Here is a 19,806-nt window from a genome sequence, read left to right on the forward strand (position 1 = left end):
TCTTTGGTTATCAGTACAGATACTTATGGTGCTTCAACACATCTATTTTCACTCATATTATATTCATATATCTCTCAATAGTTCTGTTACTACCCCCTACACATTGAGACTGAATAGCTGCAGATTCATCAGCTATTCACGTGCCCCTTTTGGACCTTATATTGTGATTAATGTATACCAGCTTTTTATTATGCAGACTGCTGACATGGAAGAATGAATTATGAATGAGCTCATTCTAGTCTAGCTCATCTAAAATTCTGTAAACAATGGATACTATTTTATATAAGGAATCAGTTATGGGCTGTCACATGAAAAAGACCATCGCTCTGTACAAAAGCAAAACATTTTATTTTCTTTTTAAAAGAGGCTAAAACACAATTTGCTGTTGTAAGAGGATTTATGCACACTGCACAAGAGATATTAAAACTGGCATGTGAACAGCATTTAGAACAGATTTCGTGTTTCTGTACAGAAAACATCAGTTAAGTGTTTTATGAAACAGAAATAAGTGGATATTCCAAAAGACTGAAAATACTCAATATGCCATTTTGAAAACAGTGTGTTTAGAAAGAGAAAGATATCCAAATTATTATTGTTACTATTTTAGGAAAGAATTGTATGAAAATGGGTTAAGGTTACACACCTGAAATGGAAGCAAATACTCTACATTGAGACCTGAAGCAGAGTTCAATACTAGTCAAGGTAACAATAAGGAAGCAAAGCTTATTTCTCAGAGGTTTTGGTTTCTTCTATTCCAGGCAAAAGGACATTAAGCTATTTTTTCTTTTCTGAATACTGAGAAGTCTAAATATTAGCAGCTTTCTTATCTATCAGATGGTTTGGGCTATCAAATTTACTTTGCTCCTTGCATTTTTCATTTGCCCTGTAAGTCTTTTGTTGTTCTTTCTTTTGAAGCATGTAGGTTTTTCTCTCCTCTCTTATCACTAATACAGCTCAGAAAGAAAATGCAGACAAAATACAATACCATATTATATCAGAGATAGACTAATAACAGTCATTCTACTTGATGATGACCAAAACTGATGACAGGAAAAGGGCAGGAGAACACAACACAGATTATATCTATCTTTTTACTGTTGCTACATCATTTCTGGGATACACACAAAGGGCATTCTTTTATTTTCTGCTCAATTTTAGCAGTTTTTCAAAAGCTATACATGTTCTCGTGGTTCTTCATATTAAATGCCTTGCTCACTCTCAGCCTCAGCATCAGTTTGGATATATATTTTCCAGTGCCTAGAGCTATAAGCCATACAAGCAGTGTTTAAAAATTTAGTTCTTGTCCTTATAGACTGTTTCATAACATGGAACTCTGTACTTCTGTACTTAAAAGTAAAATGACTCCTCCCATCTGTTTCATTTAAAAATCTATTCCAGTGCATTCAAAAGAAAGTTAAAGATCTAATTTTTTACTTCACCTTAGAGGAGTCAAATCTTCTTAGTATTTCTAGCAGCTTTACAACTTGTATTCTTGTATCTTCTTCACAGAAGAAAATCCACGAGGAGTTCTTACCATAGGCAACAGAGAAACTAACAAAAGAAATGATCGTTTACTATGCTTTACTGGCTTATGAATAGAATGATAGATTCAACCCCCATTCCTCAAATATAAGTACTTTACAATTAACTATTCATTTACACAAGCATAAGCTTTTACTATTAAGGTAGAATTACATACCTGAACACTTCAGTGAATAGATAAACCTACTGACTCTGCTGCTATCTATTTATATAGCGCTACTTATTCTAGAAAGGAAGGAACAGACATACATAAAGAATGTCTACTCTAAACAACATATATGCACTACTCGTCCTTGGAGGTGTTCAAGGCCAGGTTGGATGGGGCCCTGGGCAACCTGATCTAGTAATTGTGGAAGTTTGGTGGCCCTGCTAGGCAGGGGGCTTGGAACTTCATGATTCTTGAGGTCCCTTCCAAGCCAGGTCATCCTGTGATTCTGTGATCTACAAATTCATAAGCATGTATATAGCAGTTCCAATTACCATCCCCTCTACACCTCAACTGTCTCCCAGGGAGGCTCGCTATTGGGCATCTAACTCTGCAACAAACTTGAAACTGCCTAATGACATGTTTTGTCATGACTGCCTGATATGATCATAACTATCCCTACCTTAAGAAATTCATTAGCTCTGTCAATGCAGTTATACTACACAGATTGGAGGGATTCTCCATCTTCCTCAAAGCTAACACTAATCTTGATGCTGATTTCCCTACTCCTTCAGGAAATCCTCATCTTTTACTTATCTGCTGTCCTGATTGAGTTCTTCCACAACTTAACAAAAACTATCTTTCCTCTGTGTCATGCAATGCTATTATTCACTGCTTTCTGTTTGCGATACTCAATTTGCTTAACTATAATAATTAGAAGAACACATGATTCCATTATCCTTTCAGTTTGCAAAAGCATATAATTGTCTTCTCAACACTGAAATCTAGGTCAACTTTGTCATTCAAGCAACAAATAAATTATCATCAGCTGGGAAAGCCTATTTAAATTTAGCATTTTCAAGTGTAAAACATGTCAAACAAGTACTTGAATGAGTATCTGATACCACCATGTTTTTAAATATGCACAGTATTCAGTGCCATGTAAAGACTGAAGGCTTTAATGCACAGCTAGAACTTTAGGAGAAACATCTGGGTTTACATGAAAGTAGGTAGGTCAATGGCAAGGAGAAATCACTGGAATGACACGCACAGAAAGAATTACAACATCTTTTGAATATACAACATGCATAACATAAATGTTATGAATTATCACACAGAAGAGTATCCGTATTTTTGCTTTTAGGTTCTGCTCTCTTCTAAGAGCTATATCTGTAAACCTTGCCACTGTGACACAAATAACTCAAGAGGAGACACCAGGTCACTGAAAGAAGAGCTAAGAAAAGGGGAAAAAAATAACATAGATGACATAGTGGAATATCATCTTCCAGTTTTTCAATTCACTTCAATTCTCCTTCTGCACCTTCTCACATATTTTTATATATATATATATATATATAAAACAATAACCACTATATAATCAGTATTTTCATATTTCTGCACATAAAGCAATGGAAAGCAGAAGAGAGAAGAGCATGAAAATCCTGTCCTGTTATCAATCTCATGCAATAAAGGCACATAAAAGGAACAAAAATATTAACTAAACTAAACCTTAAGAGGCTGCAGAGACACTGGCATTGGTTTTAAATGCAATTTTTAGGCAAAGTTTAAATTAAGAATTTTCCTAGTTGTCCAGTTTTCAGTACCGTGAAGCTTTAGAACTTTCACAAACAAGGATCACTGACTCCTGACTATTAGCAACATCCTACCACATAAATGCAGCAAGTCTTCCTCAGAGCAATTTGCACACATGAAGAAGAAAAGATATTTGAAATTCTCTGTCCTCCGACCACAGTAAGACGAAAAAAGGCTTCTAAAAATACATTAAAACCTACATCTTCCTTCTGCAGAGAAGCATTACCTCTTAGGAACACAGTAAGCAGCAAAAGATGCAAACTAAATACAGGCACTATTTACAACCACATATATATATATATAATACATAAAATAATATTTTATATCATATATAAATATATATATATATATTTTTAATCATTTATCCTCTTCATTCAGTCAAATAAACTGAAAAGTCTAAGGTTCTGAAATACTACTCACAGACCTTGCACTGTGTGTGCAAATGGAAAAAATACACATTTTCAAATGGTTTTCTGTTGACTAGTTTACTTTTCTAATGATTTTAAAACCCATAACCATTTGAGGCAGGTAGTTGTTCAACAATATTATATTATTTCCTCTGTAGCGGGTCTCATGTCTAGTACATCCTCCTCTGATTTAATGAAGCTTAACAGAAAATTGCTTTAGAAAAAAAAAAGAGCAGTATGCAAGTGAAAAGAGAAGTCAGCAACTCTGATTTTAAAAACTGTTCGTTTTGGAAAAAAAAAAAAATCTTAATAAGAATCTGAAAATAACCAGCATTAATTACACTTACTCTCTCATTAGTGGTAATATGGTCCATGCACCTTCATGCCTGTCCATCTGATGAATAAGCAGCACAGTTGGTAATTCCTTTGATGAAAATAGAAATACACTTGTTAAACATAAATAATACACACTTCTTTTTCCTAAGCACCAATTAATCTTAAAAATGACAAAAAAGATTTAAAAAAAATTAAAATTACTCTGGAATGCCTACTGGGTTCTTCATTACTTTTACCAGCATGCGGGCCTGCAGAATAAGCAGCTTACAGTGCTTTAAAGCAAGGTGACCTAAGTACTTCTTACAACTCATCATTTCCTAATTCTCTATTAGATACTAAGCTAATATACAGTAAGTAAAATATTTTGCACAGATCCCACGTAACCAATTAAGCAACACATCATGCTCATTTCCTTATCTCATCATAAAACATCACACTATGAAGGGGATAAATAGAGGCTTGAAATAAAGCACAGAACACCTTTGCCCCAAATGTCACCTGCAGTATCAGCACACTGAGGGCAGCAACAGCTTCCATACACTACTGCTTTAAGTGCTAAATAAAAACTAAGCAATGAGTGACTAAAGGAGTCAGGTCTCCAACCAATTCAAAAGCACTGACACAGCCTTCTACTTTAGAATCGTGTATGATGTAAGGGCATAGTATAAAATGCATCTTTAAAATAATTTAGTACTACTTATACAAGTTATAGTAACAGGGATGCTAGTAGCACACTCAGTTTTCACAGTAAATCAGCAAGAGAACTGGAAACATAAATTCTGATTCTTGAATCTAAAATTAAAAGTCATCCTCATCTCTACTTCTGCTCTCTGCTGCCTGACTATCATTTTGAAGAAGTACCAAGTTTGCTTCAGACTTTACACGCCAATTCAAAGGGTTCAGGGAAAGGCCACAGCAGTACTCAGTTTTCATAAATCAAGAGAAAGATGATGTGCACGCATCTGCCTTCAGATGATCTTATACTAAAGGAAAGATGGAAGCAGTTAGCCAATCAGAAGAAGGTAACAATTGCAAATTAAAGTGAAGCGTTTCTGACTATAACTTGAGGCACAAGACACAGAGAAGAAAAAATTTCAGTGAAGCAGAAAGTTATTCATTTTCCTGTTGTGTATTATACTGCAGTCCTCAAAACACAACCTTGCTGCAAGCCAAGTGAACTTAAATGCATAACCAAAGCACTGATTCCTGAGTGCCCATATTCTACATCCAGCTACTTGGTGTCTGGGAAAACAGATGCAATAAATACTTGTATCTGAAAGCACATTTTAGGCCATTTATTGCAGAAGGACTTATTTTACATCTATTTTATCATCAAAATAAAGATTTCTGTAACAATATATTTGCCTGAAAGAACAATAATTATCATCACTGCAACCTTTTAATGTGGGAAAGATGGTGGTACTGGGTTTATTTGACATAAACAAATCCTTGCAGCCTGGAAGGAAACTGTTCGTAGGAAGGAAACAGACCCTTATGCTAACACATTACCAAGCCAAAAAAACAATTGATATAATAACACTGGAAAATAAAATAATTTAAAGAGATGAATAAAACAGATGTGCTCTAACGAAAACAAAGTTCATGTTGACATTGAGGAAAATTAACCATAAGGAAAACCATTTTCTACAGGGCAGGAGAACGTATCACAACACTTCACTTAAGTATAATCCATTAAACCTTGTTAAAACTACAAGATCCAAAAAGGCTGATTAGTCTCAGCTGGAAAAAGCTTCCATGGGATGGGAAGCCATTAAGGAGGGAGAGCAGGAGCAAGGGTTTTCAGAACAGAACCTAAAATTTGAGCAAGAAATCTGTATGTTGAAGCAACAGGTGCATTATGGATTACACTGTGTTGACGGTATTTATTTCAAATCTAGGTAACCCATTACAAAAGGTCTCAAAAAAATTAAGACTACATTCTTCCAAACATACTGATTTTCTAAATATACAGATTAAGAAACTAAATTGCAGTGAGTAAGAATTACCTCCACTAAATTTTATAGCCACACTTCCATTAAGCTTTATAGTCAGAATAAAACACTGAGCAGTTCAGACCTACTCCAATACTCATAATCACTCAAAAATTCTAGCTGTAGAGTTTGACATAGGTCTATAGGAAAGTATGCCAGTTCATTTGTGGAACACTTCTAACAATGAACATAATGTGGAAAGTATGACCACAGCCCAAAGAAAATGGAAACAACTCCGAAAAATGTTTCTATGTCGGAGTATTTCAGAATTTCTTTCAGGTGAGATACAGATGTCAGAACTCATAGTGGGAACTGTATTGTAGAACAGAGAAATATTTAAGGGCACTTTTGGACAACACAACTTCACCTGGCTTCTCCCAAGAATCTGAAAACAGATGTGGAAGTAGAGTTAGTGAGAACATTAGAAAGTATTAATCCACCCATAAAAGGACTGCACGTCCCACTAAATTAAGAAACAGAAGATACCCTCTGCAAAACCTCCAAAAATTGTTTCCTGCAGATGGCCAAAACATGAGAAAGAACGATTTAGAGACAGGTCATTTCAGACAGAAATGTGGTGAATACACATATTAAAATTCAAGCAAGCTATTTAGTCTCTTTTTCCACCCCCTTCCTCAACACTTAAGCAAGGAGATATTTCAGTGTAATGAAATAGTGCAATGCTCCCATCTGTATAGGTTAGATCATTAAAAGCAGCAGATTTTTAAAGCAGCTAATGCTTAACAGCATTAACTTAACAGCAATATGCAAACAGACAATAGATACTGTAGCCACAATTCAAAAGCACAATAAAGCTGAGAAAGGTATCAAGAGGCTTCATGAGGTTATAGAAGCAGATGCTTCAGACAGAGACGTGGTCAAAAAGAGCTTAAAACAGAAAAAACAGAACCTTCTGGAAGCACAAACCTGTCAGATAACAAAGAAACTGAACTTCTGATGTACAAACCAACAGTACAGGCCAGCTGGCATCTGATCATACCTCAGATAATAGATAACAAATGAACAAGAACACATTGACAGGATGCTCCTAATGTCTGTCACCTGTTCTTACCCTAGTCAGAACACTTAAGGACTCTGGAAGCAAGTAGATGGATGAAGAGACCAATATTAACAAAAATTCTGTCAAGACATAGGTGACACAAGCATCGCCTCAAGCAGCATGGAGGTGTTCTATGTACATTAAAATTATTTAGTGATAAATTATGGTATTAAATCAATGAATAATCATTGAAACAGTTTTCATACAAGCATATAGAAGACAATAAAAGGAATACAGTAGATCAGAAAAAGGTGAAATATAAAAGCTTTTCTTTCTTTTAGTATGATGCAGGAGAAAGATACATAACAAAATACAATCTGTATAACCTAAACATACCTTTCCAAGATCTGCAGTCTGTTTTAAAATATCTCTTTTTAGATCTTCTGCTCTCTTGGAATGAAAGGAATTGCTTTGACTCTGGATGACGAAGATAACTTCTTTCAGTTCTGTGAACCAGAAAATAAAAAGATTTCAAGACAAAGGTAGTTATTTTCAGTTTTACTCCCGGGGTACTGAAAACCCAGGTATGTGTGGAGGAATTTATTATACAGGAAGCTATTTCTTTACTTACACAAACATTTCATGAAATAGTGAAAAGGCATCATTTAACACACGCAAACAAATCTCTAACAGCCCTTTAAAGGATTAATTTATAAAAAGCATGACATGAGGATAAGATCTGCAGCAACAAATAAACTTAAGCACACAACAGTATTAGCCATGTTAGACCTATGACTACTCAAAGTTGCCAGTTAAATGTCTTTCTGCTTTTCCTCAGTATCTTTTTCACTCTGTTTATGAGTTTATTTTCCAAGATAAACTCTGAAAATGTAAAATTGTGCAGATGCCATAAGCACTGACATACAGCTAAGTTTGGATTTCAATTTCTTTTGCCCATGTAACATTCCCTCAGGCTCTGACCCACCCTACAAACTACTTTAAAAAACCTTCATAATCAAATCATATGAATAGCAACTACTGACTAACTAGCACTAAATCTACTAATTTACCTATGCAGAAATTAAAATCAGTGCAAAAGTTAGAATTATACTCATTGATACCACTAAGCACAGAAGGGTTAAATCTACATACAGTACATTAAGAATATCCCCAGAGATAAAAAGCAACAACTACACAGCTTTATGCAATTACCGCTGTAGTATCGGTACACTTACAGATATGCAAACAGCTGAATTACATTCAGTTTCACTTACAGTGCATTTAACAGCTGTGACATCCCCACAGCAGAATTCTTTCTAAGAGTAATCTAACACCCAATTTTGTATCACTGTTTGAATCCCAAAGAGATCATTTCCTCTCTATAGGCACTTCAGAAGACTTTCAAAGAGGAAATACATATACAGTATTAAGGTATCAGTGGAAAGCATGTGTAATTTAAAACTGTTTATTGTATACATAAACTGCTTCTCAAGTTGAGAAATAGTCAACCAAGCAAGACAAAGAACAGTCTTTTGGAAGATTAGTAACCAGCAGTCTCTGATACATTGGTTTTATTTCTTTTGTTGTCTTCTTCTTTTGTTTCCCTAAGGCTTTTCCATATCTGGAAAATACCTTTGGTGATCTCAAATGCTCACTGATGGGAAGAACAGGCTGAGTTCACAAAGGAAAAGAAAAACAAAATGAGGAACCAGGAAGGTTGAAACTTCCTGTGTCTTAATATAGACATATCTCCTTGTTAAGTGGAATAGAACGTTCATGAGCTTTTAACAACCTGCCATCAGCAACACGCATTTTAGAGAGTATGTACTGACTATGCAACATAGAATTCTTAGAGTTGGAAAGGGACCTCTGAGGGCCATCTAGTCCAACTCCCCTGCAGTGAACAGGGATGCCCGTTCCAACACTCAAGTTAAATGTTGTCTTGAGTTCCCAAACAAAGTGAAGTCAGTACAGTAGTTCCAACCAACACACTGCTTATCCAATGATCTTTCCACTCTTCTGTCTTTATACTATAATTAGCTCCACTGATTTTCAATACCAATGCCATCTACTTCATTTAAACAGTGATACATATTCAACAAATGTTCACAATTATCTACTCTGTCTATACTCACCAACAAAATGTTATGTATGTTATCAGAAATCATGATATATATTAAACTCATGCAAAATTTTCAGTGAGAAGTGTTACTCCCAGAATCCAATCGTCACATTTCAGTATATGACAGATGAATAATTGCTACACTTACCTAAAATAGCCAGTGCCTCACCTCAAGAACAAACTGGCTTTTGTTATTCAGATATGCTACAAGCTGAAAATAGTGTTGGTCAGCTATGCAGCCTACCACTTGGGGTCAAATGTACTCTTAAGCAAAACAAGATGAAACAAATCAACAACAAAAGCAAATAAAAAACCAACCAAACAAACAAAAACATAGATGATCGTAGCTATGTCACTAATGTTTTACTGTAGCGCTTCTAAGTATGATTCCTAAGAAACAGCATTATACATATAAAAAGGTATGTAAACAGATTATATTAAAACTTATGGCAAAAGCAAAAAAGAACAGACTGTCAGTGCATCCCTGGATGTTTTATGAAGTGAGACACAATAAGTCTGTAAGGAGTGACAAAAAACAGCAATGGGAGCCAAACAGCAACAAGAGCCTTGCTGTGCTATGAGATTCAATAGAAAGAGATGAAAGAACATGGAGAAAGAGGAAAGAGAATTTGTTGGACACCACAGAAGGAAGGGTGAACTGGAAAGCAGAGTGAAAAAAGCTTTTATTAAAGGGCCTTGACTTTTTAATGGTAAAATGGGAGATCACTGGGAGAAAGGATTTAATTATTTTCCATAAGAGTAGTTATCTGTACTAGGGACACAGCCTGGAATTAAATCCAAAGCAGTCCAACACAAAACAAACAAACCCAAAACTTCTCAGTACCAATAAGAGTTCTTGTACTCCAGTACAAGCATGATAAATGTTCCTGGTGGTCATCTTTGATGTCAGAATGAAATACCAAATTCCCAGAAGCTGCTACAACAGAAACACGGTCAAGTTTCCTCCTTTAAAACAAGATGATCTTGGTGCTCAGCCTTGTATGAGTGAGAAGTACCACAGCACTCCACATTTATTTCACTATTCAGTATGCTGTTAATGTATGACATTTCCTTTAAAACTTGCTTCTGGTTATAACAAGTAATATGTAGCAATTCCAGTCACTATAATTACCACAAGAGCTTGGCAGACTTGGTAGCATTCAGTTTCACATCAACTTTTTAGAATGAAAATTGATTTAAAAAACCCATATACTACACAAAACTATGCATTAATTTCATAGCGCAAGTGCACATTTTGAGAAAATAAACTTAACTGCGATAAAATATCAAATACAAATGCAGATCAAAAAGCATATGCTTGATGAGGCTGTGTGAGCAAGGAAAAACATGTTTGGGAATCAGCAACTAACAATGTTGTTGAGCATTTAGCCACTGTTCACAGTTACTTTTCAAAGCATGACCATATTTTATTTATACAAAAGAGACAGCTATGTTAAAAACAGACTGAAAAAATTAGGGATGTGTGAACTTCAGTACTGGCTTAGAACAAGCTTGCACAGAACAATTTTACTTACCCTTGCTCCTTTTACTCACTGTTCCACGTTTTTCAGATTTCTAGAAGGGGAAAAATGAAAAATAAACCCATAGTGAGAGAACAATTATCTATGACTCATTTTATATTGGAGCTTTCAACACTAACAATTTCAAACAATTTTCTTTTTATTATTATTTTTTTAATGTATATATACATATCCTTTGTGATCAAAGCACAAAATCTGGAATAAGAAACTGCCAAACATCCATTGAAACATCATTCTTAAGGAAGACCCAAAAAGCAATTTATGTCAAAACTATAAACATGAAAAGGTTGGGATTTGCTCAGGTCAGGTTCATTTGTCACACAGTTTTAACAGTGTTCAAGGATTGGCAACAGTGGAGTTGTATCAGTAATTGCGAAACAAAGACACAAAAAATATCTCGAGTATATTGAGCTGCTTCTCAGTAACAGAGACAGGGTGGAAAGGTCTTGTCTTAGCTCAATTGTTTTGAGTCCTTCCCACAGAGAAATATTGTACTTAGCACTCTTCAGGAGGAAGCCTTTATAAAGTTTTCCTATCTTTGTGACAATTACTGTTTACAAGCATGTTTCTTCTCCCCATTTTTTTTTAATGCCACATCCATTTAACTCTTTTAGTTCTGTTTGCATCAGGTGATTTTTCCTTTGTCCAAATCTGATTTTACATTAAGATACATAATCAGAACAGCAACTACATAACTACATACACATTGTAGTCTATGAGTAGAGCAGTAACTAAGGTAACACACAAACCATAGTAAATTTCTCAAATTACCTTCCAATAAAAGGTAATAAAAAGACACCTATCTCACAGGAAAAAATAAAATAAAATAAAATAAAATAAAATAAAATAAAATAAAATAAAATAAAATAAAATAAAATAAAATAAAATAAAATAAAATAAAAATAGAAATAAAAATAAAATTTGCTCCCTCAGAGACAGACACAGCAATAGAATCCAGGCCAGAATAATCTAAAAGTCTGGTCAACTCTGAAAGCCATAAAGTAAACTCGCTACACATTGGATTTACACACATCGCACACTGAAATAAAAAAGCAACAATCCATTCCCTTGCCCTTGGGTTCAGAAAAGCTTTCCATGCCTTTCTAGGCACGGAAATCTTCGTGTTCAAATGATTCAAGTAACTGTCGCTGTACATGTCAGAATTAAAATAACTAATTACATAAATTCATATGCCAAACATATATTAGACACCAAATGCTACTGAAAAGGCCCTAAGTACTCTTAATATTTTATTCAAGTGGCAAAGTAATTACACTTTAATGTTGAATTGAGGCAATCAGCAGAAATCCAAGTCACTTGCACAGTTCTCACCACAATCTCACTCCAGATATGTTTTCTTTAGCATGCAGCTCCTCTCAAACCGGAATGAGACAACACTGGCATTTCACAGAGAGCAACATGTAAGTGATGAAAACAGGATTACGTTATCTAGGTTCCCAGATAGCAGATCACAAATTTGCAATGGGAATCTTTTTAAGCCATGAAAAGTCCTGTAGATTCAGCAGTCATCATTAGGAGCAAATTTAAAAGCACACATCTCTGACCATACTTCTATTGCATTTGATGCAAGATCAAATTTAGATTTGTGTAGCTTTTATAGATTCTGCCTCTTATTTCCACTATTTCTGATTTTTCCCCTTTAAAACTTATTTACTTATACACACATATCTGCTACAAATGTATACACATGCACGTATGGCAATTAAAATGTATTACCTGCAGCACTGGTACTTCAGCCTTGTCTTCTGCATCTTCAAGAACTACATTTAAAGCAAAAGCTGAAAGAAAAAGCAGACTTTTTTTTTTTTCAAATTATAGGAGCTTGTTTTCATACTCAACAAAGCTCTGCAGCAAAATTATTTATACTTTTACATTAAATTATACTATTTAATGATAACTGTAATCAATTTTCTGTAAGAATATATGCTTTTACAAGGGGAAATAGCTTCAACTTGCACCAGGGCAAGTTTAGGTTGGATATTAGGAAGAACTTCTTTACAGAAAGGATAGTTAGGTACTGGAATAGGCTCCCCAGGGAGGTGGTTGAATTGCCATCCCTGGATGTGTTTAAGAGCCGTTTGGATGTGGTGCTCAGGGATATGATTTAGTGTAGGGTTTTTAGAGTTAGGGTACTGGTTAGGCTGTGGTTGGACTTGATGATCTTCAAGGTCATTTCCAACCTGGGTAATTCTATGATTCTATGATACCTGGTAATTCTATTCTTGTGCATCACTAGGAAGAAAAAATCACTCTGATGTGAAGCCAATTTATCTTGGCTTCAAGGTAGGTAAATCCCATTAAATGCAAATAAACAAACAAAAAACCAACAATATCTGTTCAGTTCAGTCATTCATTCTCCTGACAGCAGCATAACATGCTGTCACACAGGGATCTGTATTCTTCCCCGTCTTTAGGTTGATGTTTGGATTATCAAAGTTGCACTTCCAATCACAAATATGAAATCTGAGATATGATGCAAAATAGTGTCAAATTTAAGACGTTCATTTTGCATCTTGAATGCTCTCTCTGAACAAGTTCAGCTGCTGATGTCTCAGCAAGATAGAGTGGTGAGGTGCTGGCACAGGCTGCCCAGGGAGGTTGTGGATGCCCCATCCCTGGAGGTGTTCAAGGCCAGGTTGGACGGGGCCCTGGGCAACCTGATCTAGTAAACGTGGAAGTTTGGTGGCCCTGCCAGGCAGGGGAGTTGGAGCTTCATGATCCTTGAGATCCCTTCCAACCCGGGTCATTCTGTGATTCTGTCTCAGAGATCCAAACAAATGTTTAAAAATAAGAGACCCAAAAGAGCTAATTACACAAACCTTGTATCATATAAAACCTTTTCTACTGACACCACCCTACACATATATTGTTGGATTGCATCAGACAAAAATCATAATAAAGGATTTTATATTTTTTGGTTGTTCTCTTGCTGATGTAGTCTAAGCAATTTGTCTCAGTTTGCTCCCTAGTGAAGCAGTCATTCTATACAACATATGAAAACCTTATTAAGATTCTTTATAAGGATTCTTCTTCTTAAACATACTAAAGATATGCAAAATAAAGCTAATTGCTATCACTTGGAAGGAACTGAAGGTCCTATTAATCATGATCAAGTATATAATTTTCTTAAAAACTGAGAAAAACACAGCACGTTCAAACGAAGTGCCTTGCTGCAATTTTAAATTATTTACCATTTGAAACTGATTTCAAAGTGAATTACCAGCAACTCTCAATTCCTTAGGCTGGAAATTGGGAACACAGGAAAGGGAGAAGCTGCTTAAAGCCTGCGATGTTCCATCTCTGATTACCTACAACACTCTGCTCTTCCTACTGGAGGCTGAATTTCATAAAATACCTTGGAGTTGTGTAACATGGTAGACTTCCATTTACCACAGCCAAATTTCCAGACAACATTTAGCCAGGAAGAAGAAAACAGTGTACAAATAGGAGCTGTGTGTGTCACCCCAGTGTCGTCTTCATGGAATATTTTGTACTTCTGTTTCAAAAGGGCACAGTAATTATTTCATTCTTACTATTATACCCCTTGCTGACAGCATGTTCTGATCATCACCGTCCCACACACAAACCAGACCCACGTGTCCTACTAAACACAATCTGAACAATAAGAACAAAACAAAACACCTTTATTTTGGGAAATGCACTAATTACACAATATTAACACAAAGAATAATCACCCCATAAATTTGGCTTATTTGCAGAGCTGCAGGTAAGCAGAATTTTCACAACATTTAGGTTTTATTATGCAGCTGAGGCGCGGCATACAGAGACCTGAAACAGCCATGATTGACAGGAGATGCTGCCTCTCACCATAATATTAAATAACCCATGTCACACAGCTTCTAGGGTTTATAAAATATTAATGTACTCTATCCTTGAAACAGAACAAACAATGCTCAGATAACCCTGAAAAAGAAGACCTCTTCCTATTATTTCTTGAGAGTCCATAAAACTCTTCAAGAAATTATTTTAATAACCAACTTCATCTTTGCATCACAGACCCACTGAATGCTTGAGGTTGGGGGGACCTCTGATGATCACACAGTCCAGCTGCACCAGTCAAAGCAAGGTAAACTGGAATAGACTGTGCAGGGTGTTATCTACAAATGGTTTGGAGTACTTCCTATCACACAGATAAATAATAATAAACTTATTGTCCTTCATGTGTTTGAAAATGGTTTCTGGGATTATTTTCCCATTGCCTTCGTTGAAGTGACACAGATTCTTGACCTTTTTAAAGACAAGCATGATATCTGCTCTCTTCTAGTCAAGGAGTGGCCATCTATCAGGAGCTGCCATGCAGTGAGAATGTCAAGCTCTGTCAACACTTGCAGATGCCTCCCATCAGGCCCCATGATTTCTGTATATTCCATTTGCTTAAATGTCCCTCATGACTGGTACCCCTCCTTAAGTCCTCCTTGTTCCAGACCTTCCCACACATTTTACCACAACCCTGGCATTGCTGACAGATGGTCTTAGCAGTAGAGACCAAAGGAAAGAAGATTTTGAGCTCCTCATTCTCTTCCACGTCCTTTCTCACTATCTCACATCCCCCATTTGGCAGCCAGCCCACTTTTTCCTTATTGTCTCCTTTGCTGTGGATACAGCTGTAGAAGCCCTTCTTGCCTTCCACATCCCTCACATTCAGCTGGACTTTTGTCTTCCTAACCAAATCACTGCACACACAGTGTCCCTTCATTATTACCAGGGTGACCTGTTCTTGTTTCTACCTCTCGTGTAGTTTTTTCTTTAAGTTTGAGTTTTACCAGGAATTATTTCATCCATGTGGGCTTCCAGCCATCTCTGTCTGCCATCCTGTATATGGGAATGGATCACTCTTGAGCTTGCAGGAGGTGAACCCTGGAAATGAACCAGCTGTCCTGGACTACTTCCCACATCCATCTTTCTGTAGAGTTGAAGAGGGCAGAAGAAGGAATAAGCCTAACTAAAAATGATAGTTGTTGTCGCTGTCCTTACATATAAGGAAACGTCAACACTGACACATACCATTTATTAAGCTGAAATCTGACAGTGATGAGTGTTCAGTCTCTCCATGTGCCATTATTCTTATTCTCAGTGGTTTCAGACATACAGCTTCCCACTCTTTTCCAATGGATAAACATATTGAAATGATTCTGTATCTTTTATGTTAAGTATTCCAGGAGTATGTGTAATTTTTCCTCAAGCTAATACATTTTAAAGATGAGACAAGAACTGTTCTGAGTATTTTTAACCTACTGAGGAACCATTCACTGAACAGACTGCCACCATGAAGCCTCAGGATTCTTCACTCAACAGCAACCACACTTTTCATTCAGGCAGAGCATATGAATTTATTTAGCAACGAGCGTGCCATAGTCCTTCCACAACCTTATCAGCAAATCTGTTATGTTCACACAACTTGATATGAGCAAAGCAGTCTTCAGAACTACACAGGTAGGCACTTGTCGGGTATCAAACCTATCAAGATGAAGTGTTCTGACCATGCAATTTTATCTATCAGCCTGGAAAGAACTATCCTCTTCCAGAGATGTACTAAAAAAAGGCTGGAGTGTAGAACATTAAGTCCAGCTGGTGTAATACCAACACAGGGACAACATAGGGAGTTAGGAAACAGTGCCTAGGAGCCAGTCACACAAGCACAAGGAGTGACAACTCCTGTCTGGGAGCTCAGAGATGTTATGTTAAAAAAACAACAACAAAACAGTAACTTTTCATTTCCAAATATCACTATTAGTTCAGAAAAACACAGGATATTTCTTTGAGCACAGAATCCCCTATGAAGCACATCAATCTCTGCAGCTGCAGGTTTGTCTGCCAAAGCCACAATGCCCACCAGTCCCTTTGAGTTTGTTGGTGCAAGACTAACCTCAAGTGGGCCACTGACTTCCCCAAGAGCACGTAAAATCTATTATGAAGAAGAAAAGGATCCAACTGTTTATTGTTTAGCAGCTGAACTGCAGGAATATGTGCCAACAACTAGGAAAGTGCAATAAGTACTGTGCCACTAAAATGCAACGCACTGTGTAACTATAACGTTATAAAACCATAGTAGAAATGTAGAAGTAATCCCCTTCTTCAGCACAGCACCCTTTTAAGCATAAGCAGCTTTCAGATATCTGTGATTATATGTCCTTTAAGTGCAAAGGATGTTAAAAACTGAGTTATTTCTTTTGATTCCGTAGACAAAATCTATTTCAGCAGAAGGATCTCATGTCTGGCATCTTCCTCCCCGATGGTTTGATTCAGGTCTGCCTGAGCCCAGAGTCATTCCAACCATCTCACCAGGCTGTGAGTTGACTTAAATGAGCTACAGAGTTATGATCTTATGACTTCTATACAACAAATGTTCCACTGGAACAGGCTGCCCAAGGAGGCTGTGGATGCCCCATCCCTGCAGGCATTCAAGGCCAGGCTGGATGTAGCTCTGGGCAGCCTGGTCTGCTGGTTGGCGACCCTGCACACAGCAGGGGGTTGAAACTTGATGACCACTGTAGTCCTTTTCAACTCAGGCCATTCTATGATTCTATGAAAATAACAATAACAACCTGCAGTCAAATACGTTGTGCTCAGTAAACAGAATACTTAAAACAATCTCCCTGCACTTCTAATTATAGCTTAATGAAAAGCCTACTTTTGTTTTGGCTGGGGGTTCATTTTTTCCCCCATGCCTTGAATTTCTAAAGAACACAAGTCTACCAATTGACATGATTCCAAAGAAAATCTGCACTGCCACTGTCAGTCAGAGAGACAGGACCTTTCACGATTAGACAGCATGAGAGCCCTAGGAGGCAAAATAAATTAGCTATGTGCATTTACATGCAAGTTTTTATAACGCTCCTCCATTGTTACTACCTTAACATCAAGGACCCTGATGGAGCCAGGTAAAATGAAGACTGGAGAGAAAGCAAGGGGAGAGAGTAGAGGAGGTGATGCAAGCAAATATCCAGCATCTGAAGCCTTTCATAACATAAAAGCAACTCCATTTGTTTCCTTACTGTACTTCTTTAAGCTTGTAAGTGAAGAAGGCAGCTGAATTCACCACTGTGAACCACTGAAAAGCCAGAGCGAGCACTGCGTACACCCGTATCATTATAAAGAGATGACCTGGAAAAGCCGTGGAAGAAAAAGCATCATCACTATTTCCTTCCAGTTGTCTGAATCCTATACATGGATACAGCTTCCCATTCTGCAGGCTGCCACCTGCAAGCTGGATTTTCTACAATGGCTTAACTGCTAACAGACATGATGATTTTCTTCTGTGAAATGCAGCCCAAATTATTTCTTCTCCATGAACAAAGTTGATGGTTCTGCAAATTTACCAGCTGAAAAGCATATGGTATTTATTAAAGGAAGGACTTCAAAACGAAGTATTTCTTAAAGCAGAAGAAAGCCCTGACACTACAAAAAGCTTCAGGTGGATGGATTCTATAGGAAGATCTACTAAAGCAAAAAAATCCAAGCTGTTAAGACTCCTGCCTTCTAGCTGTGTGTATCCACAAAAAACACATCCATGCATAAACGCAAAGGGAAAATCGAAGCTGCTGTCTCCGACTGTCAGAATGTGTCAGAAGTTATGGGTGCTATAGCTCCGTAGCAGAACTACTCACTCTAAGAGTGAGATGCAGCGTTAGGAAGAGCAGAAAGGTACCAGGACTCCAAAACTCAGGCTACGGGGGTAAAAGGAGAACTGTTTTACAGCCAAAAAGCCCATCACCGTTTACTTTGCTGGAAAAGGCAGCTCTCCTCCACACGGGGCGAGAAAGTCGCCGTGACTCCGGTATCCCCCCCACGTCCGGCTCCGTCCCGCGCCCCTCTCCCACTTCCGCGGCAGCCGAGCGCCCCGGGTTCCCTCCCTTCGCCCCGCCATGGCGTCCCGCCTCGGGCCCCGCACACTCACCCCGGGTGCGGAGCGGCGGGAGGAGGAAGAAGACGAGGGCGCAAGCGGCCAAAAGCAGCCAGCGGCTACGGCCGGGATCCCGAGACATCTTGGCTGGGGCCGCCGAGCTGCTCGGGGAGGGGGGAGGAGGAGCGGGGCGCGGAGCGCCCGCTGCCCGCCTCTGCCGCAGGAGTGCGGGCGAGCGGCCTCCGGCGGGTGGCGGTGCCGCCGGCAGCTCCCTCCTCTCCTCTCCTCTCCTTTCCTCTCCTCCCTCCCTCGCCGGGGCCGGCAGGACCGAGCGCCAGCGCCGGCAGGAGGCGGAGGGAAGGAAGGCGGAGTGCGGGCGCGGCGCCCTCTGGCGGGAGGCAGCCGGGCCGCTCATCTTAACAAATCCCCGTTCGTGGGATCACAGAATCACAGAATCAGAATCACAGAATCACAGAATGACCCGGGTTGGAAGGGACCTCAAGGATCATGTGGTTCCAACCCCCCTGCCTGGCAGGGCCACCAAACATACACATTTACTAGATCAGGTTGCCCAGGGCCCCGTCCAACCTGGTCTTGAACACCTCCAAGAACGGGGCATCCACAACCTCCCTGGGCAGCCTGTTCAAATTAGTTCAGCTGCAGATCAATGAAAATAAGATCAAAAACATCGAAACTTGTTCACAAACAAAAAATGACCCCCTGTGGGTTGCGGAGTGAGGATAAAGAAACCATCAGCACGAACACCGTATTCCTGTGAAGAGCTCCACAGGCTGACACTTGCTGGACATCCCTCCCAACAGAAAGGAGCTGCCAGCCTTCACATAGAGGTTTTACAGCCACCAATTCCAGTCAGGTCTGTATATACACATTTTCCTATCAAATACAGAAGATCTCCATCACTCACACTCCCCTCCTACCAACCCAATTATTCAGTACACACTGATGTCACTTGTAAACCATAAACTTCCTCATTTACAAACCAATAGGCCCAATGGCATACTAGTTAACCTGAACTGTTCCTAGAAACTCTGCATCTTTTAGATCTACTGCATCAGTTTCCTGACAGATCAAGCATTCAATATAATACAGTAACTTAAGTAAGCCAGAGAAGTGATTCTGAAGATGAATGGAAATCTTTTCACCGTGATAAATGTTCACTCTTACTGCAAGTTCATCTGTATCACTGTAACTTAGCAGAAGACTTCACACTTCCCTTTATAGAT

The 19,806-nt window shown here is 38.1% G+C and overlaps 1 protein-coding gene across 1 annotated transcript in view; it reads right to left on the bottom strand.

Annotated features, from left to right (window-relative positions):
* B3GLCT (beta 3-glucosyltransferase) overlaps window positions 1–18,874 on the bottom strand; it is a 37,005-nt gene extending 18,131 nt beyond the window's left edge. The window contains exons 1-6 of the mRNA XM_015852042.2: window positions 18,617–18,874; window positions 12,415–12,476; window positions 10,672–10,711; window positions 7,411–7,520; window positions 4,035–4,111; window positions 1,440–1,551 (exon numbers count right to left, since the gene is read on the bottom strand). Coding sequence (XP_015707528.2) covers window positions 1,440–1,551; window positions 4,035–4,111; window positions 7,411–7,520; window positions 10,672–10,711; window positions 12,415–12,476; window positions 18,617–18,704 — 489 coding nt within the window. The 5' untranslated portion in view covers window positions 18,705–18,874. The remainder of the gene's footprint in view (window positions 1–1,439; window positions 1,552–4,034; window positions 4,112–7,410; window positions 7,521–10,671; window positions 10,712–12,414; window positions 12,477–18,616) is intronic.
* Between the last annotated feature and the right edge of the window lie 932 nt (window positions 18,875–19,806).

The sequence above is a fragment of the Coturnix japonica genome, chromosome 1 (assembly GCF_001577835.2).
Source record: "Coturnix japonica isolate 7356 chromosome 1, Coturnix japonica 2.1, whole genome shotgun sequence".
Classification (NCBI taxonomy): Eukaryota; Metazoa; Chordata; class Aves; order Galliformes; family Phasianidae; genus Coturnix; species Coturnix japonica.